This window comes from Mauremys mutica, chromosome 13, assembly GCF_020497125.1.
Source record: "Mauremys mutica isolate MM-2020 ecotype Southern chromosome 13, ASM2049712v1, whole genome shotgun sequence".
Classification (NCBI taxonomy): domain Eukaryota; kingdom Metazoa; phylum Chordata; order Testudines; family Geoemydidae; genus Mauremys; species Mauremys mutica.
The window spans coordinates 48,327,370-48,352,329 of NC_059084.1; the positions used below are offsets into that span (position 1 = coordinate 48,327,370).

The following is a 24,960-nucleotide window of genomic DNA, read 5'->3' on the forward strand; positions in this document are numbered from 1 at the left end:
AAGCTGTATCCAAAGATGAATGAGGACCCCAGGCGAGCAGCCACCAGATAAGGCCACCAGCCCTGCACTCTCTGAGCCTAATAACTTCAGTTGACACCTCTCTCATGGAGCTGCTGCTTCTCTCTGCATGATCCCAATAAGCCCTACCAGGCTTCCTCCCTGTACCCTTACTAGCCACCGCCCTCAGCGCCAACACTTGGGAGTTCCCTGGAAATAAGGGCTGCCGGTTGAGTCCTTTATCTCCACAGTCTCTATATTAAATTGCTGGACCTACATTGCCAGCTGGATCTTTAGTCCCATCCTCGGACAGCAGCAGAAATTCTGGACTGTGATTGTCAATGTGAGGTGGATTCCTTTATCCATAAGGCCCCTTTGAAACTCCCAGCCCTGCCCCATATTTCCAGTAGTAGCTGAGCGGGGTTTCTTCGGGAACTGAGTGGTCTCTGCACCACAGGCCCATGGGGTCTTGGCATAGCAATGGGTGACACTGGCTGTGAATTATAGGGTTACAAACTGACGGCAGGCTTTCATTCACCCCGGGTGCTGGGGGGAGTTCTCAGGGGATTGGCTGGTAACTGCACAGCCATGGGGGAGGCAGATTGTCAGGGCCGGCTCTAGGTTTTTTGCTGCCCAAAGCAAAAAAACAAAAACAAAACAAATCAAAAAACCAAAAACCTCCTGGAATGCCGCCCCTGGAATTGTGCCACCCCAAGCACCTACTTGGTTTGCTGGTGGCTAGAGCTGGTCCTGCTAACTGTCACACTGAACTTCTCTCTGGAGATCCACAAACCAGCTGTTTGATCTCTCCCCTCAGGTGCCTCACGGCGTTCTGACATTACAAACCATCGTGATTACAAGGAATCCCAGTGAAGGGACCCTGCATTGGCTGACATGTCTGTGCTAGCCCCTATGTGCTCTCCTCTTCCCCAGGACCAGCTCTAGGTATCAACAAAACAAGCACGTGCTTGGGGTGGCACATTTTCAAGGGCAGGATTCCTGCCATCCTCTGTCCAGGAGTTGATACTTTCAAGGGTTGCAAGGAAAAGAGTTTGGCCCGTGTGCTTACGCGAGATTCACAGGGTTTACTGTACAATTGCCCGCTAGAAAAGAGAAGCTGGGCACATGGAAAGCTAGAAGGAGCTCAGGTGCTGAGAACAGAGCCGGGGCTGGATCAGACAAACTTCTGCAGGGTCTAGTTCTCTTTAAGATCTTGCCATCCCTACTAATGGGACTGACCCCACTGGCTCCCATGGAACAATTTGTGGGGTAAGGATTACTAGGCTAGGAAGGGTTTGCAGGGCCACTCTCAAAATCCCAATGGAGCTGAAATCAAGAACCTCTCCGAGCGCAGACCTCACTGTTTCCAATCAGGTTTGCCTCTCTGGGCTCCAATCCATGTAGGGTTTAAATGGAAACCGGTACCGTTTCCAAACTAACCAGTTTGCATCAAACTCAAAAGCCCTCAACCCTGAATTTCAGGGGTGTGCGAGGAGCCAGCACATCTGGAAAGAGGAGTGCACAGAGGGGCTAGCACAGATGTGTCAGCCAATGCAGGGTCCCTTCACTGGGATGTCTTGTAACTGCGATGGTTTGTAATGTGCCGCCCGAAGCACGTGCTTGTTTTGCTGATACCTTGAGCCGGTCCTGCTGCTATGCACTGAAATACGGGCTGTATTCAGGACATGAAAGAGTTAATCCGCGATGTCAGAGTTTTCAGTCCTGAGGCCCCTCCCCCTCTTGCGCCCAAGGCAGGAGAGTGTTAATTGTGTCATTGCTGCCCCCATGCGGCAGGCGCGGGAAGTTCCGCAGCTCTGGTTTTTGTACGCGCATCCACAGGTTTCCTCTCAGCGTGTGTCTCTGGCACAGTAATAGCGGGCGGTGTCCTCGGGCTTCAGGCCGGTCAGTTGCAGATACAGCAGGTTGTTGGAGTTGTTCCTGGAGATGGTGAATCGGCCTTCAACAGCCGGGGAGTACCACTGCTTGGATGCATCGGGTCTAATCTCAGCCACCCACTCCAGCCCCTTCCCGGGGGCCTGCCGGACCCAGTGCATATAGGCACTGCTGAAGGTGAACCCGGAGGCTTTGCAGGAGAGGCGGAGAGAGTCTCCGGGCTTTTTCACATCCCCTCCGGACTCCACCAGCTGCACCTGGGACCGGACACCTGGGAATAAAGACAGGCCATTAATATCGGTATAAAAACAGCAATAATGTTATCGTCTTCGGGCTCTGCCATTTAATCAGGTGAATAACATACCTTCCAAAGCCGCTACAGTGAAAGCAATTGCGATCCAAAGTAGCATTTTCCCTGGTGCTGGAGGGGAAAGTTCTCAGGGACTGGCCGGTCACTGCACAGACCCAGGGGCTGCGGATTGTGTCTCCGGGTGCAGCCTGGGCAGAGAGAGGCACAGATTTAAACAGGAAACGCTCACCCCTATTTGCATATCCCGCTCCTTATAAGGGACCAATACTCCTTCCCTGCCGGCTGTGAATTGGTTGCTCCAGGTCCCAGAGAGGAAGGAGTCAGATTGTCCCTTCCTCTGTGTGTCTCTCCGCAGCGCCCAGCTCCAGTGTGGTGGGGTGTAAGGGGGAAAGAAGCTGCTGCCGGGTGTGATCCCAAATCCCCGGTTATGAAGTTAGGGCCTGATTGTCCTCAAGTTACCCAGTCGTGGGGAAGAGGCCTCCGGACCCCCGCACATGTGAATGTTCGATCAGTGGCGGGGTCAGTGACTGGCCAGGGGTGATTAGGGTGACCAGATCGCAAGAGTGAAATATCAGGACACATTCGGTGGGCAGGGGAGGGGGACAGACAGACACAGGTGCACAGCCCTGACCGAAGCCAGGGGCACCCTGGTCTGCCTGGCCCTGTGCTGCCAGCGTGCCCCTTCCTGTTGGGGGTGGGACCAGGCTGTGCCACAGCTCCCCTGCCTAGCACCCCCTGGAGCCACTGTGCCCAGAGCCCCCTACAACCCTTCCACCACAAATGCACAGTGCTGTGCACACACCCCACCCAGCGGCCCCCTGCCCACAGCCCCACCACAGCCGCCCAGCACCCCACACAGAACCTCCCCTCACTAGTTTCCCAATACACACAGATTTCCCCTCCATCCCTCCCAGTGCCCTTCCCCACAGCCCCACCACACTACACAATGCCCCACACAGACCCACACTGCCTAGTGCCCTGACACACACAAACCTCCCCCTGCCCAGCGCCCTCCACACCCTCACAGCCCAACGCCCCCCACACCTCCCTGACACTCACTCCATCACACCCAACCCCCTTCCCTGGCCGCACTCACCAGCCATGCCAGGAGGTCTCTGGCTCCTTGGGTGAGAGCAGCGAGGGGAGTCTCCAGACTCTCCACATAAGAACATAAGAACATAAGAAAGGCCGTACCGGGTCAGACCAAAGGTCCATCTAGCCCAGTATCTGTCTACCGACAGTGGCCAATGCCAGGTGCCCCTGAGGGAGTGAACCTAACAGGCAATGATCAAGTGATCTCTCTCCTGCCATCCATCTCCATCCTCTGATGAACAGAGGCTAGGGACACCATTCTTACCCATCCTGGCTAATAGCCATTTATGGACTTAGCCACCATGAATTTATCCAGTCCCCTTTTAAACATTGTTATAGTCCTAGCCTTCACAACCTCCTCAGGTAAGGAGTTCCACAAGTTGACTGTGCGCTGCGTGAAGAAGAACTTCCTTTTATTTGTTTTAAACCTGCTGCCTATTAATTTCATTTGGTGACCCCTAGTTCTTGTATTATGGGAATAAGTAAATAACTTTTCCTTATCCACTTTCTCAACATCACTCATGATTTTATATACCTCTATCATGTCCCCCCTTAGTCTCCTCTTTTCCAAACTAAAGAGTCCTAGCCTCTTTAATCTTTCCTCATATGGGACCCTCTCTAAACCCCTAATCATTTTAGTTGCTCTTTTCTGAACCTTTTCTAGTGCTAGAATATCTTTTTTGAGGTGAGGAGACCACATCTGTACACAGTATTCGAGATGTGGGCGTACCATGGATTTATATAAGGGCAATAATATATTCTCAGTCTTATTCTCTATCCCCTTTTTAATGATTCCTAACATCCTGTTTGCTTTTTTGACCGCCTCTGCACACTGCGTGGACATCTTCAGAGAACTATCCACGATAACTCCAAGATCTTTTTCCTGACTCGTTGTAGCTAAATTAGCCCCCATCATGTTGTATGTATAGTTGGGGTTATTTTTTCCAATGTGCATTACTTTACATTTATCCACATTAAATTTAATTTGCCATTTTGTTGCCCAATCACTTAGTTTTGTGAGATCTTTTTGAAGTTCTTCACAATCTGCTTTGGTCTTAACTATCTTGAGTAGTTTAGTGTCATCTGCAAACTTTGCCACCTCACTGTTTACCCCTTTCTCCAGATCATTTATGAATAAATTGAATAGGATTGGTCCTAGGATTTAAAGGACAGGTTACAAACCTTGGTTAATAGTTCCGCAACTTCACATTTGAGTTCTTTCAGAACTCTTGGGTGAATGCCATCTGGTCCCGGTGACTTGTTAATGTTGAGTTTATCAATTAATTCCAAAACCTCCTCTAGTGACACTTCAATCTGTGACAGTTCCTCAGATTTGTCACCTACAAAAGCCAGCTCAGGTCTGGGAATCTCCCTAACATCCTCAGCCGTGAAGACTGAAGCAAAGAATCCATTTAGTTTCTCCGCAATGACTTTATCATCTTTAAGCGCTCCTTTTGTATTTTCATCGTCAAGGGGCCCCACTGGTTGTTTAGCAGGCTTCCTGCTTCTGATGTACTTAAAAAACATTTTGTTATTACCTTTGGAGTTTATGGCTAGCCGTTCTTCAAACTCCTCTTTGGCTTTTCTTATTATACTCTTGCACTTAAGTTGGCAGTGTTTGTGCTCCTTTCTATTTGCCTCACTGGGATTGCCTCACATGCTGCACCCGCCACAAGCGTGAGCTCCGTGGGTCCCATTGGCCAGGAAAAGTGCCAATGGGAGCTGCTGGAGCCGGGCTTGCAGATGCTGGCAGCACGCACAGCCTCCCCCCCACCCCAAAAGCCAGAGGGAGCTGCCAAGGGGCAAGGTGGGGAGTCCCGGAGGTGCTCACCTGTGGTGGCTCCCATCCCGGGAAGCATCTGGCAGGCTGTTCCCTCTGGCTCCTAGGGTCATGGGTCAGGTTGAGGGGTGTGTGTGGAGGGCTCTCTGCCCACTCCCGGTGCCTGCAAACCTCGTCCCTGCACCATGCAGTGCTCCTGCTGGCAGGCAAGCACCAGGGGCTGCCCAAGGAAGTGGTGAGTGGCGTTGCCACGGCCGTGGTCCGGACAGTCCCTAATATCAGACAAAGGGCATCCTGACCGATGTAAGGTTGTGATACAGGACAAGTCCCCTAAAATCAGGACTGTCCCAATAATATCGGGACGTCTGGTCACCCTAGGTGTGATGTTATTAGACATCTGATCAAAATATGAACACATAGGTCATTGTTGCAAGCACTGTTCTATATTCGCAACAAATCTTGTACAAATGTTGTTGAGTGAGGTGTCTATGGGAAGGTTATGGTTGGTTGGTTGTGATTATGCTATTTGTATGCAGATATCATTATTGTATTTGAAGTTATGAGCTTTGGCTATGTATTTGTATTTCAGTGTGTTGTATTCTAAGTAGAACCCGTGAAGCATTAGGCCAGCATATGGGAGAAGGGGCTATTCCAGTTGAATGGCTCATCAAAAGGATGGTTAACTCACAGCGAAGCATTGGAGACACCCATGTGGGTAATGGTTTCTGCTATGACTAGGCCAGGGCCGCCCAGAGGATTCCGGGGGCCCGGGGTCTTCGGCGGCGGGGGGCCCTTCCGTTCCTGGACCCGCCGCCGAATTACTGCCGAAGCGGGACCCACCGCCAAAGTGCAGCCCGGTCCTCGGCGGTAATTCGGCGGAGGGGGGCTCCCGCCGCGGGTCTTCGGGGCACTTCGGCGGTGGGTCCAGGAACGGAAGGGCCCCCCGCCGCCGAATTACCGCCGAAGACCAGGCTGAACTTCGGCGGCGGGTCCCGCTCCGTCTTCGGCGGTAATTCGCCAGCGGGGGTCCTTCCGCCCCGGAGCGGAAGGACCCCCCGCCGGCGAAGACCGGGAGTGGCAGAAGCTCCTGCACCCGGCCCCGCAAGAGTTTTCCGGGCCCCCCGGAGCGAGTGAGGGACCCTGCTCCAGGGGCCCCGAAAAACTCTGGTGGGGGCCCCCATGGGCCTGGGGGCCTGGGGCAAATTGCCCCTCTTGCCCCCCCCTCTGGGCGGCCCTGGACTAGGCAAGACTATGCATGGACATGTGACTTGTCCCAGTAACTTCTAACTCCATCTTGTTACTGTACTTTTCCAAGTACACCTCCACCCTGATATAACATGACCTGATATAACACAAATTTGGATATAATGTGGTAAAGCAGCGCTCTGGGGAGCGGGGCTGCACCACTGCTGGCTAAGAGAAAGACAACGGTGTTGCTTGGCAGCACAGTTCAGCTAACAGCTCCCAGTGTGCAAGCCAACAACCCTCCCCCGACCAGTGAGCGATCAGCAGTGCGGGTAGGTACAAGACGCACCGGCCAGCCCGAGACAGCCAGGAGTGGAGTCCTCTAGGTAACAGCCTGTCAGCCCCCCGCAGCAAGGCGCAGGCACATGCCAGCGGCCCCGTCTCTAGCACAGAGCTCATTATTTTGCCACCATGTCGGACACGCTTCCGGAGCGGTCACCCGCAGGGCCAGCCTTACCCAGCTCCCACATCTACCAGCGATCCAGGGCAGCAGGGCACAGCAGAAGGGTACAGCAGGAGAGACATGGGAGCTGCCAGTGCCCTGACCGAGCCTCGCCCCATCCCACAGGGCCCAGCTCCCCATTGAGGCCTCACTGTCTCTCCTGCCCACATACCAAAGGCCATGGCCAGCCGGCACGGCCCTCAGCAGGGAGGCAAGACCAAGGAGCCACCTCACCCAGCAGGGAGGGGAGAGAGGACAGAGACTGAGCCCTTGCGTGGCGGGATCATGAGGGGCAGGAAAACAGGACTTCCCTGTTCCCTGCCTAGAGCGAGATTGCAGCAAACAGCCTGTGGGTAGCCGCTGTGTAACTCAGACCTGCTGTGGTCATCACAGCTGCTGCCATTCTGGCCCCTCAGCCTAGAGTAAGAGCTCTGGGACCAGAGAGCTGGGGATCGGTGTCTGCCAATCGAAGGCCAAAGCAAGTTCGATATAATACAGTTTCACCTATAACGCGGTAAGACTTTTTGGCTCCCGAGGACAGGGTTATATCGGGGTAGAGGTGTAATAACAATGGGATTCCCCCCATGCAGAAGATATAAAAGGCCCTGGGAACATCTCCATTTTGTCTTCAGTTCTGGAGGAACTTTCCTACAAACAGAAGCTCTAAACCAGAGGTTCTCAAACTGGGGCTTGTGCAGGGAAAGCCCCTGGCGGGCCGGGCCGGTGTGTTTACCTGCCCCGTCCGCAGGTCTGGCCGATCGTGGCTCCCAGTGGCCGTGGATCGCTGCTCCAGGCCAATGGGAGCTGCTGGAAGCGGCGACCAGTAAGTCCCTTGGCCCATGCTGCTTCCCACAGGCCCCATTGCCCCGGAGCAGCGAACCACGGCCACTGGGAGCCACGATCGGCCAGACTTGCGGGTGGGGCAGGTAAACTCACCAGCCTGGCCCGCCAGGGACTTTCCCTACACAAGCGGCGGCCCCAGTTTGAGAACCACTGAGCTAAACAAAGAACTGAAAGACCCATTCAAGCTGTGGGTGTGTTCCAGAGGCTTGACTTTAGCCAGCAGTTTATTATATCTCTGCTACAAGCCTGAACCAAGAACTTTGCCATTACTTTATAGATTCGATTCCTTTAACCAATTTTAACTTTCTTTCTTTCTTTCTTTCTTTCTTTCTTTCTTTCTTTCTTTCTTTCTTTCTTTCAATAAACCTTTAGATTGTAGATACTAAAGGATTGGCATTGGTGTGATTTTTTAGTAAGATTCTAAGTTATTGGCCTGGGTGTGTGGCTGGTCCTTTGGGATCAGAAGAACCTTTTACTGGATGAGATTGGTTGTAAAGAACCACTCATCTCTGAATCCAGTGTTTTTGGTGGTGATATCAGAACTGGAAGGCCTGAGGAAACAGCCTTTATGTTTTCTTGTTACCCAGTGGAGTGAAGCAGAAGTTTACTTTTGTTGCAGGTTTGGTATAGCCTATGGGGGATTAGCAACCAGTCATGGGGAGTCTGCCCTATTTCTCAGGACTTCGTCCTGAATTTAGCATCCTCGGTTGTATCGCACTAAGACAGGCGGTTACAGGAGATGTCGGGTCACAGGGTTGCATTGGGCTGGGATACTCACTGGAGAGCAATAATTCCCTGGGCTGGTGAGCGCTGTGTATCTGGGAGTCTTTCGCTAGGTGAGGCTGCAGGCAGCTCAGAAGGGAGATGATTATTAAAGACTGAGATTCCTATTGGTGATTATATGCCCATTCTTATTGCCATTGCCACTCATGCTGCGCTTCCCATTTATACCTAGATTGTAAACTCACTGGGATAGAGAGAGTCCTTGTGTTCTGTCTTTGTGCAGTGCCTAGCACTCGGGGGTCCTGGTTTGTTTCACACACCTCTCCCAACTGTCCCCCAGACCCATTTGCTGTCCCTGTGAATCTTCCCCAGGCCCAGAGCACCCCTGCCTCTCCCCTGCAGCTACACGCTGACTCCGCTCTGCTGGCTCCCAGCATGAACTGCCGCCGCAGGGTCCTAGTTGCCCCCCCACTAGTGGCAGGACAGGCTGCCCTTACCCTGCCCTTCCACCTCAGACCCTTCCCTTTTCTGGTGGGACCCTCCACCAGCACAGGGCCCCCCTGCCCACAGTCACCGCTACTGCCCCACACTGGACAAGGGTCAGCCCCACCCCCCACGCCCAGTGAGGCTACAGTGAGGGGCAGCAGCAGGGGAGGAGGTGCACATGTGATGGCAGCCCTCACCCCCGACACCCACAAGAGGGGAGGGGAGGGGGCTTCCTGGACCTGAGAGGGGCCCTAGGAGCAAGTGCAGTGACAGTGGTGCAGGGTGAGTGTGCTGCTGGGGGGAGAAGGGGGTCCCTACCCAGAGCTCACTGCTGCCAGCGGGCAGAGGGATGGGGGGAGTCCTCCTCTCTGGCTCCAGCCCCAGGGCAGCCTGTCTGCACCCCAAACTCTTCATCCCCAGCCCTGTCCCACCCCAGAGCCCCCAGCCAGAGCCCCCACACCCGAACCCTCTGCCCTAGCCCTGAACCCTTCCCATACCCCAAACCCCTCATCCCCGGCCCTGCCCCACCCCAGAGCCTGAACCCCCAGCCAGAGCCCTCACACCCCACACCCAAACTCTCTGCCCTAGCCCTGAGACATTCCAACACCCAAACCCCTCATCTCCAGCCCCAGACAGAGCCCGTACCCTCTGCCCCAGCCCTGAGCTCATCCCACATCCCAAACTCCTCATCCCTGGCCCCAGCCAGAGCCCTCATCCTCTGGCACCCTAACCCACTTCCACAGCCTTGAGCCCCCTCCTGCATCATGAAACCCCAAGCCCCACCCCCAGCCCTCACCCCAACCCTCTGCACTAGCTCTGAGCCCACTCTCAAACCCCTCATCCCCAGCCACACCCCACAGTCCTCACCCCTGCACCCCATCCCTCCACACCCCCACCTCCCTCCCAGAGCTTTCAACCCCTCCCTCCACACCTCCATCCCCAAACTCCCTCCCAGAGCCTGCACCCCTTACCCTATCCTGTACCCCCAGCCCCTGTCCCAGCCTGGAGCCTCCACCCACACACCCCTTCCCACACACCCCCTCCTGCCCCCGAACTCCCTCCCAGAGCCTGCACCCCTCACCCTCTCCTGCATACCCACCACCTGCCCCAGCCTGGTGTCTGCACCCAAACTCCCTCCCAGAGCCTGCACCCCTCCTGCCCCCTAATACGCAGCGCAGGGCCTGCACCCCAGACCTCCCCCCACCCCAAACTCCCTCCCAGAGCCTTAGGCAGGTGGGGGACAGAGTTTGGGGGCGGGGGTTCTGGGCACCACCAAAATTTCTACAAACCTGCCACCCCTGGTCCCAAGGGGGTTTCTGTGATCCAACCGGTCACAAATTCCTACTTCTTTTATCCCAGAAAACATAGCACAAAGATCTGGTCAAGCCACCAATTATGATAAAAAAAAAGATGAAGTTATATGATATTCCACTCTATGTTCAAATTCTCTGTTCTGTCCTGAGCACGTGGCAGCCCCATTGCTTGTAGTGCCTCACTCCACTCAGCTGTCGGTGTTTTATAGGACAGGGATCTGTAAAAGCTATGTAGAGGTTGAATAGAATCTAGAAGATGTTGTCGATTTGTAAGAATCAAGTCTGTACTTTTTCAGCAGACTTAACAAACATTTCTTAGTCAACTTCTGGACTGAAGTCTTTGCTTCTTCCAGTACTTTTTCAATGGCTAGCTCTCTGATTGATCCAAATGTAGCTTCTCTTGCTGGACAAAGATCTGCTACTGTTGTAGCAGATGCCTGGATGGCATTGTTTAATGATCGAAGTGGTTTCAACAGTAGACTTACGAGAGAGAGAATGGCAATAGTGTTCTCTGAACATAGTAGCAAAAGAAATCCACCAGCCTCACTACTTAGATCCATCCCATCTCAGTAGATACTTTACTCCAGCTGCAGGGCCAGCTCTACTGTTTTTGCCACCCCAAGCAGTGCCTAACTGCCGCTGCAGAAGGCGGGGGCAGCCCGAGTGCCCCAGAGGCGACTCTAGGAATTTGGCCACCCCAAGCAGGGCGGCACGCCATGGGGGGCACACTGCCGGTTGCTGGTCCTGTGGCTCAGGGGGACCTCTCGCAGACGTGCCTGCAGAGGGTGCGCTGGTCCCGCGGCTCGGATGGACCATCCGCAGGCATGCCTGCGGGAAGTCCACCCGAGCCGCGGGACCAGCGCACCCTCTGCAGTCATGCCTGCGGGAGGTCCGCTGGTCCTGTGGCTCCGGTGGACCTCCCGCAGGCATGACTGCGGAAGGTCCACCGGAGCCGCCTGCCACCTTCCCGGGAAAATGCCGCCCCACGCGCGCGCTTTGCGCGCTGGGGTCTGGAGCCGGCCCGGCTCGTGTGTTTCCGCGGGCTGAAGACAGAAGCTGCCACTGAATCGCCACCGCTGTGGAAGCGCGTGCCCCCTAACGGCATACGGACTGCCCCCGCCGTCAGTGGCAGCTTGGGGGCAAAAACATAGGGACTGCTGCCCCTTGCAGATTGCCGCCCCAAGCACCTGCTGGTGCCTGGAGCCGGCCCTGGATCCAAGACAATCAGGAAGACCCGTCATTACAAAAATAAGGATTGAGATAGATAGATGGGGGCGGGTATGGTGATAGATAGATAGAGGGTGTGTATAGGGATAGATAGATAGATAGATAGATAGATAGATAGATAGATAGATAGATAGATAGATAGAGGGTGCATAGGGATAGACAGATATTTGGTACAGGAATGTTAAAATGGTGTCAGAGTTTTCAGACCAGAGGCCCCTTCGCTCTCTTGCACCCAGGACAGGAGAGTTCTGCTTGTGTCATTGCTGCCCCCATGCCGCAGGCGCGGGAAGTTCCGCAGCTCTGGTTTTTGTATTAGCATCGACAGTGTTAGTGTCACTGTGTGTGAATAGTGTCTGCCACAGTAATAGCGGGCGGTGTCCTCGGGCTTCAGGCCGGTCATTTGCAGATACAGCTCACTCTTGGAATTGTCCCTGGAGATGGTGAATCACTCTTGAACAGCTGGGGAATACGACTCGCTCGATCCATCGGGCCTAATCTCAGCCACCCACTCCAGCCCCTTCCTGGGAGCCTGTCGGACCCAGTGCATAAGGTATCTGCTGAAGGTAAATCCGGAGGCTTTGCAGGAGAGGCGGAGAGAGTCTCCGGGCTTTTTCACATCCCCTCCGGACTCCACCAGCTGCACCTGGGACCGCACACCTGGGAATAAAGGCACGTTAGAAGTATTGGTATAAAACAATAAGAATTGTATCGTCTCCTGGCTCTGCCATTTAATCAGGAGAACAGAATACCTTCCAAAGCTGATACAATTAAAACAATTGCGATCCAAAGTCTCATTTTGCCTGGTTTGGAGGGGAAAGTTCTCAGGGGACTGGCGGGTGACTTCACAGACCCAGGGGCTGCGGATTGTGTCTTCGGGTGCAGCCTGGGCAGAGAGAGGCACAGATTTAAACGGAAAACTCTACACCCATATTTGCATATCCCCCTCCTTATAAGGACGCCAACTCCTTTCCTTAAAAAGGCTGTTCACTTCTTGCTTCAGGGCTCAGAGAGGAGTCAGATCGTCCCTGTCGCTGTGTCTGTGCAGCGCCCAGCACCGTTGAGTTATAAAGGGGGAAAAAGCAGCTGCCGGGAATGAGCCCAATCCCCCGGTTATGAAGTTAGCGCCTGATTGTTATCAAATGATACAGTCGTGGGGAAGGGGTCTCCGGCGCCCCCGCCCACAGGAACGTTGGGTCAGTAACTGGGGAGGGGTCGGGTCACAGGGTTGCACTGGGCTGGGACACCCGCTGGGGTGGCGAGTGCAGTGTGACTGGGAGTCTCTCTCTAGGTGAGCTGCAGGCAGCTCTGAAGGGAGCTCATTATTAGAAATGGAGATTCACAGTGGTGATTCCGTTCCCATCCCTGTTCCCGTTTCCACTCGTACCGCACTTCCCATTGATACCTAGGTTGCAAACCCACTGAGGGTAGATAGAGTCCTTGAGTTCTGTCTTTGTACAGCGCCTAGCACGCGGGGGCCTTAGTCGGTGATAGGAGGCTTTAGGCGCTAGGACCACAACCACCCCCAACTCCACCACCACCACCACTACTGTGTCCGTTCCCACTCCCCTTCATCCACCTATAGCCATTCACTCACTTCTCTTTCCATTCCCAGCTCCGCTCTGACTCACGTTCTCTTCAATATCCCCCTGCTCATTCTCACACAGGCTGATGTTCCCGTTAACACTCAGATTCCTGTTTGCGTTCCCATCCCTAGTTATACCCATGTCCAGTCAAACTCCCGTTCCTTTTCTCTTTCCTACTCGCCGCCCCATTCCTGCTCACACTGACATTCCTGTTCCCATCCCTACTCAGATTCCCAGTCCCATTGCTGGGGTAGGAGCCTGGGCATTAGGCCCTGAAGTAATTCTAAGCACTAACAGAATCATGGCACAGTGTTTGAATATGCCCATAATAGTGCTACCAATACGTGCAAAAGTCACACCCAGGAAGCAGCATGGCCTGTTAGATAGGATGCTACACTGAACCAGAATGGCACAAGGGTGTTTTTTTTCTTTCAGGCGGCGGCGGGGGGGGGGGGGGAGAAAGTTGAGGGGTCAAGAATGTGTTAAGGCAGGGGAAGTGGAGCTAGGAGGAGTCTTTATGAACATATTACTCTCTGCAATGAAACATCTATATTCTTATATGGCCTCCTGTGAAATTATCTGTGGGAAACAAAGTAAAATTAAAATGCTGGCTTGTTTCTTTACTCTTCTTCGTACCTAATGGGCTCATAGTAACTTGCAGACCTTGAGCACCATCAGTAGATACATTCTCCTGCACTTGCAGAGGAAGGTTTTTGGCTGAGATCAGGCTGGTTTACTTTCCTTGTGATGCCAGCATATATGCCAGATTTTTGCAGAACTGGGAATAGAGCCTGTGATAAATGAAAGGGGGCGGGGGGCAATGTTCCCCCTAATTTTTAACAGGCCACGTGCACAAAAAAATTCTTCTGTGCAAATTTTTGAAGCAGAGATCACATTTGTGTGCCATGAGACAAATGCGCCCAAGTGAGTAAAATGCTTGTACATTTAAAGTTTTAATTTGCAATTTGTAATAATAATAGTTTAAATAAAAAATAATTTATTTTATAAATGTCATTTTTAAATGCTTAGAAAAAGGAAATTTAACCATTCTTCATGAAGCAGAAGTTAGTTTTAAGCATTAGACTTTATGATCTTTTTTTATAGACAATTATGAGCATATATCAAGCACATATTAATCATGATCATTATCAGTCCATAGGCTTCTGCCCATTGGTGTCCAATTTCAAGTTTCATTCTATACACATGTCTGAAAAGATTTTGATAAACATATAATAAGATGATTTAATAAGTATGTCATTATTTCAATTTATATAGGTTTTCAGATAGAGGCATCATAAGTAAAAAAAGAAAAACAAAAGTTTGTTTTTTAAAGTTAATTTTTTCTAAAAAATATCAATAAATGCTTATCAGCCAATAATAAGATATGTATTTACAAATGCATTTTAATTTCCTTATTGGTTGAAATGTCAAACTAACCTTACTGTTTTTCCCTGCGATCTTTTTCATTTGCCCATTCAATATAAACTCTGTCCTGATCTATCAGTCCTCCATCCATAAAGCCATGCTCACAGTCTGCACTTGATGCTAGGAATGTTCCTCCAATATCCATCAACTTTGCAAGATTCTGAAACTGTTCCTTCTGGTGAGCAAATGTCACCATATCCGGGAAACTTAAAACCAATTGGCTTTTCATTCTTTCAGCTACTGCAAACTTGAAGTCATTGTACTAACTGACTATAACAATCGCTTCAGCAAGAAAGTCTTTGTATTTTGAACATTGGGATTTGACCTGATGAAGTCCAAAATTGAAGTCACACTTAACTATTGCTGCACAGTCAAAAGTGGACCTCCTGGACTTCATCCTTTGGAAACCTGTCTGCCAAATGTGAACACAAGATGTTTATGAAAGTTATTATGGAGCTGGTATCAATTTCATTATTTTCTTGAGAGCTCATATCTAAGAGAGCCTTAACTTTGTCACTCCATAAGTCTGAATCTCCAAGGTACTGTCTTCTGATCTTGTCCAGTTTACCTTGGGTGTAAGAGGTGTAAGGCCCTGTTTCTGGAGCAGCATGGATAGTGAAGCCAGCACCAACAAAACATTATTCAAAACTTCTAAAAACTGAATCAGTATCTTTGTCTTGTTCAAAATATTCCAGAAGAGGATTATAGTTGTGAATAATTGCTCAAAGTGCAAAAAGTGCCTGGATAACCAGCGCACTTCATTGAGTGGCCTGAAAGCCACTGATTCACTTTCAGAAGCATCCACTATTTCCTGAAATTTGCATTTTCTCCTGGATGACCGACAGAACACTGTATAGACAGTTCTCATTAAGGTTTCGATGTCTCTTATCAGCTTGACCTCTTTCCATGCATCGGAAATCCCCAAGTCTTCCCGGTGTGGAATGCAATGTTGCTGCACTAAGTGTGGAACATCACGTTTCAGCTGAGCTGCCATGCCATTGAGTTTGCCCAACATCACGGAGGCACCATCAGATATGAACATCACCATTTTCATTAGATCAGGTTGGTGTTTTTTATAAAACTCTTTGATTGGGGACACTATTGAAACAGCATCACATTCTTGCAATTGTAATAGTCCACCAAACAAAGTTTTATAGTCTGCAGAATTTATGGATCTATATTTAAAGTAGAATATCAAGTATCTGTTAATGGATATATCAGTGCTTTCATCAACAGCAAGACTATGAAACATTGCCGATGCTATTTCATGCATGAGGTCATTTTGGACAATGCAGTTGATAATTTCAAGAAATTCAAAAGCATAATTTTTACTTCTCCAGCTCACTGGTATGTGCTCATACTTTTCCTTATGGTCATGAATATCCTGAACAAAAAGCACTGAGCTGTTCATTTTAATAGCCAACAACACACTGTCAATAAGTACCTTGATTTATTCTGGGTTTGAGCACTTGCATTCAAGATTAATTTGCCTCCTCTGCTTTTCAGCTGGACTTTCAAGAATCATGCTAAGCAATCTTCTCCGTAAGGAAGGGTTTTTGTTTCTAAGTCTTGTTACACCATCTATATGAGCTTTGCTTGACAGATGACACTTTAAGAAATCCAACTTCCATATGTTGTTCCACATTCTTCCTGTTGAAAATTCTCCTGAATCTCTGGCATCTCGACAATATACACAAACCACTCCATTGTCCTCATCACATGTGAATATTTCACAGAGTTTAACAAGCATTACACTATGTGATTTCGGTGTAACCCTCTCTATAGTCTCATCCAGCCATCCAGATTTAAATGAAGTCGCTGTTCTTTTATGCTTTAGACCGCTAGAAAGTGACATTTTGGGATTGATTTTTTACCAGATTGGTTTATTTAAAATTAATACTTTTAATATATGGCTACTATTTTAATGCGCTGAACAGCGTGACTTGACAAAAGGGACAAACAGGAGATCATTCAGATCAGGATACCGGAAGTTTGTGAGTAGCAAAAAAATGCGGCAAAAAACCGTGGGAAAATGGTAAAACATCCTGAGTAAATGTATGAAGTCCAATGCCCTTGAACGGTTTCAATCACGAAAACAACACTTTGTTCCTTTCTGGGAAATCTTTGCAGTTCCTTACCAACTATGGCCAGGCAATTTGACTGATTCGCATGTACTTGAGTTTGTACACAGGCAAATGAACAGACTACAGGGAGATGTGTGGGTCCCAACCATCCTGATGTGATCAACATTCCATGTTCAAAATGCTGGTGGGGAGGGGTACGATTCATTGCCCTCCTTATCCTTTCCATCTCTTGCCAGCTAGTAGAATCTGGCTGTGTTGACAGATGGCGGGCGAACAATGTCGAAAGTCACCCATAAATGATATTTCGGCCTGGCTCTGATGTAGTATTTCATTTTTTGTGTTCACTGTGTTTTGCCATGTGCGTGGGGTTTTGGATCTGTGCGCGCACGCACACATGCACAGTTTAGAGGGAACAGTGCTCTTCAGAGGTTAATATGCAGCTCCTTGCATAGGCACTGACTCCAGGGCTGGAGCTACAGACACCAACTTTCCAATGGGGGGGTGCTCACTGCTTAACCCCCTGCTCTGCCCTGGGCCCTGCCCCCACTCCATCCCATCCTCCAATGCCCCCCGCCTCTTCCTGCGAACGTCCTGTGCCCTCCCCCCTCTTCATCCCCTCTCAGAGCCTCCTGCACGTAAAACAGCTGATCACGGCAAGCAGGAGACATGCAGGGAGGGGTGTGGAGGGGGAGGCGCTGGCAACTGGGGGGAGCTCATGTGGGGGGCTGATGATGTGTTACTGGGGCTCTTTGGCAATGTACATTGGTAAATTCTGGCTCCTTCTCAGGCTCAGGTTGGTCACCCCTGGACTTAGGTGCTTGGACCACAGCCACTCCCAACTCCAACACTAATAATAAAAATGTCAATAATAGTAATAATAATTTCATTTGGTGGCCCCTAGTTCTTATAATGTGGAAACAGTTAAATAACTTTTCCTTATTCACTTTCTCCACATCACTCATGATTTTATAGACCTCTATCATATTCCCCCTTAGTCTCCTCTTTTCCAAGCTGAAGAGTCCTAGCCTCTTTAATCTCTCCTCATATGGGACCCATTCCAACCCCCCTAATAATTTTAGTTGTCCTTCTCTGAACCTTTTCTAATGCCAGACCAGTATATCTTTTTTGAGATGAGGGGACCACATAAGAACATAACATAAGAACGGCTGTACCGGGTCAGACCAAAGGTCCATCTAGCCCAGTATCTGTCTACCGACAGTGGCCAATGCCAGGTGCCCCAGAGGGAGTGAACCTAACAGGCAATGATCAAATGATCTCTCTCCCACCATCCATCTGCATCCTCTGATGAACAGAGGCTAGGGATACCATTCTTACCCAGTGTGCACAGTATTGGAGATGTGGGCATTACACATCTATATTTGTATATGCAGCTGTGAAATGAAGCATGGGGAAGAAAGTGAAATTAAACCACTGGGTTTGTTTACTCTCCTTTGCATCCGAAGAAGTGGGTATTCACCCACGAAAGCTCATGCTGCAAAACGTCTGTTAGTCTATAAGGTGCCACAGGATTCTTTGCTGCTTTTACAGAACCAGACTAACACGGCTCCCCCTCTGATACTTTGTACCGAATGGGCTCGTTGTTCCTTGCAGCCCTTGAGCGCCACCAGGGGATACATTCTCATGCAGTTGGGGAGGAAGCTTCTGGCAGAGGTCAGGTTGGTTTCCTTTCCCTCTGCTGTCTGCACGGTAAATACAGGGCGGGGTTCTCTTCTGGACTCAGGCTGCCAAGTTTTTGCAGAACTGGGATTAGAGCCCACGTGTCCCAAGAGCAGCCCAGTGGGCCAGCAACTACCCTGCCGTGCTCCCAAATAAATTCTCCTAATGGAGCCGTCTCAGCGGGACAGCGCTGCTTCCCTGCATCAGGCTGGCTTGCAGCAAAGGAGGGAAGGGCCTGGGCCCTGCCACCCCTGACTACACAGGTGCCAAACCTGGGCGAGATGAGGCAATTGCCCTACAAACAGCAGCAGGGGCTGCAGTGAAAGGGGAATGCTCGGTGCTCGTCCGGCACAGTCCTGGGGGTTAGGACTGAGACTCCGGCCAGGCAGGGTAATTGATGGGGCTGAGTGTTAATCCCCCCAGTCCCGGTGAGAAAGGGCCGGTCCCTGGATCCTGCTTTCTGTGGCCCTAGGGTTGCCTAAAGCAGCCGGTGAATCCGAACCGTTCCAAACCAAACCGACTCACTCGCTGGTGAGAACCCGCAGCAGCTGGACTGGCGGCATCAAAGCAGCTGGGAGTTTCTGTGCTAATCGCAATGGGAGGTTTTTGTCTGAGCTCAGCCCGGCTTCGCCTCACTGTGAATCCTGCACAGTGATACCGGGCTGTGTCCTCGGGCTTCAGGCCGGTCATTTCCAGGTACAACAGACTGTTGGGGTCATCACTGGTGACAGTGAATCGCCCTTTTACCGAGTCACTGTAGTATATGCTGGTGCTGTAAATGTAGGCGACCCACTCCAGCCCCTTCCCGGGAGCCTGTCGGACCCAGCTCATCTGGTAGCTGCTGAAGGCGAACCCGGAACCTTTGCAGGAGAGGCGGAGAGAGTCTCCGGGCTTTTTCACATCCCCTCCGGACTCCACCAGCTGCACCTGCAACTGGACACCTGAGAATAAAAACAGGTTACAAATTACTCCAATTTCAGTGGCAACAGTGTAATGTTACCTGTTCCTCCAGAGCAGTTACGGGGCTAAAATACCTTCTAAAGCGGCTACAATGAAAAACAAACAGAGCCAAAGGACCATTTTCCCTGGTGTTGGAGGGGAAAGTTCTCAGGGGAATTGGCTGATAAATGCACAGACACAATTGGTTCTGGATTATCTCTACGGGAGTAACCTGGGCGGGGGAAGCGGGGTGGGGTGGGGTTGAAGAGGAATTTGAATATTCTTTATTCCGTATTTGCATATTCTCCTCCTTTTAAGAGAAACAAAATCTGATGTGATGTGTTACAAGCAGTAGGACTCAGAGGGAGGGAGGGAGTCAGATTATTTCAGCCCGTGTTTGTGCAGCGCCACGCACAGTGCGGTGGGATGCTAAATACATTTTTGACAAAGGGAAAATAAAAAGATGTTTGGAAGGTGCTCGATTCCCCCGAAGGAAATTTTGGGGCCGGATTACAGCCACGTTATTTGGCCACGGGAGACTCAGAGATGCCTGTGGAGATTTGCCACATAATGAGGAAAATTATGTTTTAAATCTATTAGAAACAAATGACTGAGGTTGACTGTTCAGGCAGTAAAAATATGACTAAAGGGTGTGTGTGTGCGGGGGTGAAACTCAGCTCAGTGAGGCTGTGTAACGGCCAGTCTCTAGCGTGAGTGATGGGGAGGGCTTGGGTCACCCACCCGCTGGAGAGTGAAGATAACTTGGAGCTCTGGGAGAGAACTAGGAACCAGGGCTGCCCGGGGGAGAGGGGGCAAGTGGGGCATTTTTCCCCAGACCCTGGGCCCTGCAGGGGCCCCCATGAGAACATAGTATTCTATAGTATTGCAACTTTCTTTTAATGGAAGGGGCCCCGAAATTGTTTTGCCCCAGGCCCCTGAATCCTCCGGGTGGCCCTGCTGGGATCAAACCCCTGTCCACACCCCTTCCCAGCAGGGACCAGCTCCACTGACATGTGCTAGAGGGAACTATTTCCTGGCAGGTCAGACACATGACTCAGGCCCCATTCCAATGTTCTCACTCCCGGGACGTCTCTCATTTATGTCAGTGAGACCAGTGGTGTGTATGGGAAGGGGCTGAGCTTGAGCGGGGGAGTAAGTTGTGCTCGACCTTGATGCGATGTGGGAGATTCCCATGGACCCGTGGAGTTAAAAGCTTGTGTCATGTGCATCCACCCTGAAGCCCCTTCTCATACCCATCCCACAGCTGTGCTCTGGGGGTGTCACTCCTGCCCCCCGGCTCAGGGCCGGCTCAAGGCACTAGCACTCCAAGCATGTGCTTGGGGCGGCACTTTCCAAGGGGCGGCACTCCGGCTCCTTTTATTTATTTTTTGCTTAGGGTGGGAAAAAGCTGGGAGCCGGCCCTGGCCAGAGCCCTGCCGCTGGAGAGCCAGAGCATCGTGCCCTGGAGCCGAGCCCAGGCTGCGACAGCAAGAGGGGCTCCCGGAGTGTGTGAGGAGCCGGGGAGGGAGGGAAGCAGGGCCCGGGATGCAGGGTCCTGCTGCCACCACTGCTGCTGCTCTGAGTCTCCCAGGGTGGCACAGCGTTTCCCTGCCTGAGTGGGTTGTGCAGGGCACCACCGGGCTGGGTAGGCAGGGCCGGCGCTTCCATTAGGCGACCCTAGGTGGTCGCTGAGGGTACCAGGATTCGGGGGGCGGCATTTTGTGCGCTCCCCACGGGAGCTTCCGGCGCCGCCGAAGAAGGAGCTTCTGCTGACGTGCCAGAGAAAACAGCGCCAGGCAATTTAGCAGCTCAGTGACTGCCGCTGTCGCCTGCGGCATTTCAGGGGCAGGTCCTTCTTCGGCAGCGCGATGGGTGTGGAACCGGAAGCTCCAGTGTGCCTCATGGGGCGGGCACAAAATACCACCCCCCGCATTCTACCTAGGCTGCCAGAAACCCTGGCGCCGCTCCTGTGGGCAGGGGGCGTGGATCCCGGCTTGTGCGCTGATGGGGCCAGTGGCTGGCCAGCCCAAGCTGCCAGGGAGGTGCCCCCTCTTGCCCTCGGATGCAGCCCGCCATGCACCTCCCCCACCTCAGCCCTGCTTTGCTTGCCCCGGATGCCACAGTGCCAGGGACGGGAGAGGCAGAGCCCCGCTCCGAGTGGGGCAGCGGGGGGTACTGTCCTGCCAGGGGACCCCCGCGGCTCAGGCACCTCGGGCTCAGTGTCCGTCCTCTTGGCTCTGCCTGCACGGGGCTGGGGAAGCAGCTGGCAGCACCTGCCCCTCTCAGCCCTTGCATCCCCCATCCCACTCGCAGCCTCTCCACTTGTACCTCCCTCATCGCTCCTTCACCTGCACCCCTTCCCCTTGTACCCTCCCTTCCCCCGCACCTCTCCCCTTGTAACCTCCCCCGCACCTCTTCTCCCACAACCCTCCTGATACCCCCTCTCCTCCTCCACGAGCACATCACACCCCGCTTCTCTGCCAGTGTGGAGCCCCCAAGCACCCCCACACCTGCTCCCCTGCCTGAACCCTCTTTCCTAGATTCCCCTCCCTTTCCAGGTTTGAGGGTTAGTCCCTGTGCCTTCCATGTGCATTTGGAGCACTAAAGACGGGGTGCAGGGGATGAGGGGGGCGAGATTTATACTAAAGTGAAATGAAAATAGGAGAAACGGTTTGATCCTACTGTGGTGAACGAGGAGGTCACGTTTTGGGGGGGGGGGGGAGAGCCCAGGGCTGGGGTGGCAGTAGGTGCAGGTCGGGGAGGGCACTGGTGTGGGGGGGGGGGGAGTCCAGGACTGGGTGGGGGCAGCCAAAATTTTTTTTTTGCTTGAGGCAGCAAAAAACCTAGAGCCGGCCCTGCCCCCACTGCTGTGTGAACAGGGATGATACAGCCCTGCGGTGAGCACGGGGCAGGGCAGCCCCCGGCGCGCTGGACGAGGGGGCGGGTTGGTGCGAAAGGAGAAGATTAAGGTTACTGGGGTTAAAGGGACATTCTCCACCTCCCTGCACCTCAAACTACTGACATTGTTGTAAAAACTGGGACAGGGACAATGAGGCAGAATCAGACACGGGGGAAGAAAGTGAACTCTGGTCTTTTTGAAAGCCTGGGTGTCACCGGTTTACTCTGTCAAACATTCCCCGATTTCATCTGACCTGGGCTGGTCCGGACATGCACTCACAAGACAAATGAGACGCCTGGAGCAGCAGACTCCAGGAACCGCCTCGAGCCTTGGGCTCTCTGATCCTGGTGCCCCCTCACCTCTCGGTCTCCGCTTCTACCTGCGTCACAGCCTCTCCCGGAGCGATTCCAGCCAACCTCGCGGCACAGCATCCCAGCTGGGCCTCAGCGCAATCCCCGCGTTACTGGTGCACAAAGTCTGAGGGTTGGGGGGCTTCTCTCCCTGGTCGCTGTATTACATCTGGGAAATCTATTGTGGGTTGGCTCCTTCGCTCCCCCCATTGAGGTCAGGAATGCCGGAATGCCATCTTCAGAACCCCAGCCCTGTCCCGTTCCAGGGGAGCGGAGCGGGCTGGGTCCAGGAACTGAGTGATCCCTGCACCACAGGCTGAGCTGGGCCTGGTGCCGCCAGGGGTGACACTGCAAGGGAAGGAAAGGGTTAACACCTGCTAGCAGGTTCTCATTACCCTATGCCAGGCCTCACTGCTGTGCCTCGCCTGGAGCTGTTTGTGCATCTGCTGCCCTCGTGTGGCGAGCGGGGAAAGGGGGACTCCGCAGCCTGGGTTTTTGCATTACCAGAACTAGGTTTGTGTCATTGTGTAAAAATAATATCACTTGCACAGTAATACCGGGCGGTGTCCTCGGCTCTCAGGCCGGTCATTTGCAGGTACACCAGGCTGTTGGAATTATCCCTGGAGATGGTGAATCGCCCTTTAACCGAGTCTGCATAGCGTGTGGTGCTACCATCCGTGCTAATCTCAGAGACATATTCCAGCCCCTTCTCGGGAGCCTGGCGGACCCAGCTCAGCCAGTGACTGCTGAAGGCGAACCCGGAGGCTTTGCAGGAGAGGCGGAGAGAGTCTCCAGGCTTTTTCACATCCCCTCCGGACTCCACCAGCTGGATCTGGGACCGGACACCTGCGAATAAACAGACACTTAGAAAACAGATGTAAAACAATCAATCTTTTCATTCTGCAATGTGTTCACGGGTAGGAAAATACCTTCCCAGGCTGCTAAAGTGAAAACTAAATGGACCCAAAGATTCATTTTCCCTGGTCTGACAGGGGAAAGTTCTATGGGAGAGTCTCTGCGAACAGCCCAGACCCAGGGGGCTGCGGATTGCCTCTCCGGGTGCAGCCTGGGCAGGGAGAGAGACAGATTTATACAGGAACCTGTCACCCCTATTTGCATATCCTCCTCTTTATAGGAGGCTGAGATTTCTTTCTTTAGTGGTTTTCATTATACGTACTAGGGCAGAGAGAAGGATTCAGATGGTCTCCTTTCATCCGTGCGTGCAGCGCCCAGCACAGTGCGCTGGGACCCTGTTTATACATTTGGATAAGAAAAGAATGAACCAGACACCCGCAGTGAAGACAATTTCCCTGACACGACCTCAGGGCCCGATTGCTGTTACTTTGGGAGGGGGGGAGAATCAGCTCTGGAGCCCCCGCGCAGGCGTAGTGGGGCTGTGGTACGGCGGGTCAGCGACAGGGGAGGGTTCGGGTCACAGGGTTCCACTGGGCTGGGACACACCTGGAGACAGAATAACGCCCCAGGGCGCTGGGAAATAGCTGGGACTGATCCCCGGCCCAGCCCCTTTCCCAGAAGCGGCGGCTCCACTGACCCGGGCTCTGCCTGGTAGGAAATATTTCCCGGTAGCTTTAACCACCCGGGACAATCGCGGTTCGCTTCACCCCCTGGAGCTCCCTCGGGAATTGCAAGGAGCGGAGCGGCTGGAGTGAGGCAGGCAGCGCTCTGCTCTGTATTGGTGCTTTCTGCTCTGCCTCCCTCAGCCTTAAAACACTGGTCACTCTACGGAAGTGACTGGATTTTCACAGTGTAAAACTTTCACTTACGCAGGATAAAATGACAAGAGCCGTTATAATATTCCCTGGGATTCCTCATCCCCGACTCAGAGAAGATGAAGTTTCCTAGTTTTTACTTTAAATCTGACCAAAACCTTAACCCTATCTGTGTGCCTAATAAGTGTATCCTCAACAAATCCGGACACAGTGTTTACTTAAAGGCTAATTCTTACTCTAACCCACAAAATTATGATTTAATCTAAACGCCCAATTTTAATCCTGGCTCTAATTATAACAGTAGCTGCAAACTTTACCCTACTGTTACACTGACTCAGACATTAAAGTGAATCTGGGCCCTGAGACTTATATTTACCCATAATGAACCATTCCCTTACCCCTATCATGTCAACCCCAATCCTGCCTTTAAGCCTAATGCTAACCCTAACCTTAACCCCAATCATACCTTTATCCCCAACCTTAACCCCATCCCAAGCCCTAATCTACTCTTATCTCTAACCTTAACCTTAAATTTAGGCATAACCCGAACAGCAACACTCTGATTGATTCTGTTTTATGTACTGTGGCAGAGCTCGGACCTTGCTCCTGTGGGTCCTGCGCTTCTAGGTGGCTTATGCCAGGCTCAGTGGCTCACTGTGACCCTCCCCATAGCCCTTCTCTGTCTAGGGCCAGGGTTACAGTCTACTGAGCCCTTTTCATCATAGGCTGCAAGGAAGTTGGTGAGAGATCTCCCACAGTCTCTGTTGTCCCTGGGGGCTTATTTCAGAACAGTTTAGCTTCCTGTCCTGACAGGGACCTGACTTCCCCTTCCAGGAGATGTTCCTGTAGTGGTGGGTTGGGGGGAACCTGGGCCTGCCCTCTACTCCAGGTTCCGGCCCAGGGACCCTAATGGTAGCAGCTG

At 52.1% G+C, this 24,960-nt stretch overlaps 1 gene segment (V, D, J or C); it reads right to left on the bottom strand.

Annotated features, from left to right (window-relative positions):
* Nucleotides 1–1,844: 1,844 nt before the first annotated feature.
* Nucleotides 1,845–23,352, bottom strand: LOC123347524. The segment is given in 2 exon segments: nucleotides 1,845–2,161; nucleotides 23,238–23,352. Coding segments are annotated over 2 exon segments (363 nt in total).
* Nucleotides 23,353–24,960: the final 1,608 nt, after the last annotated feature.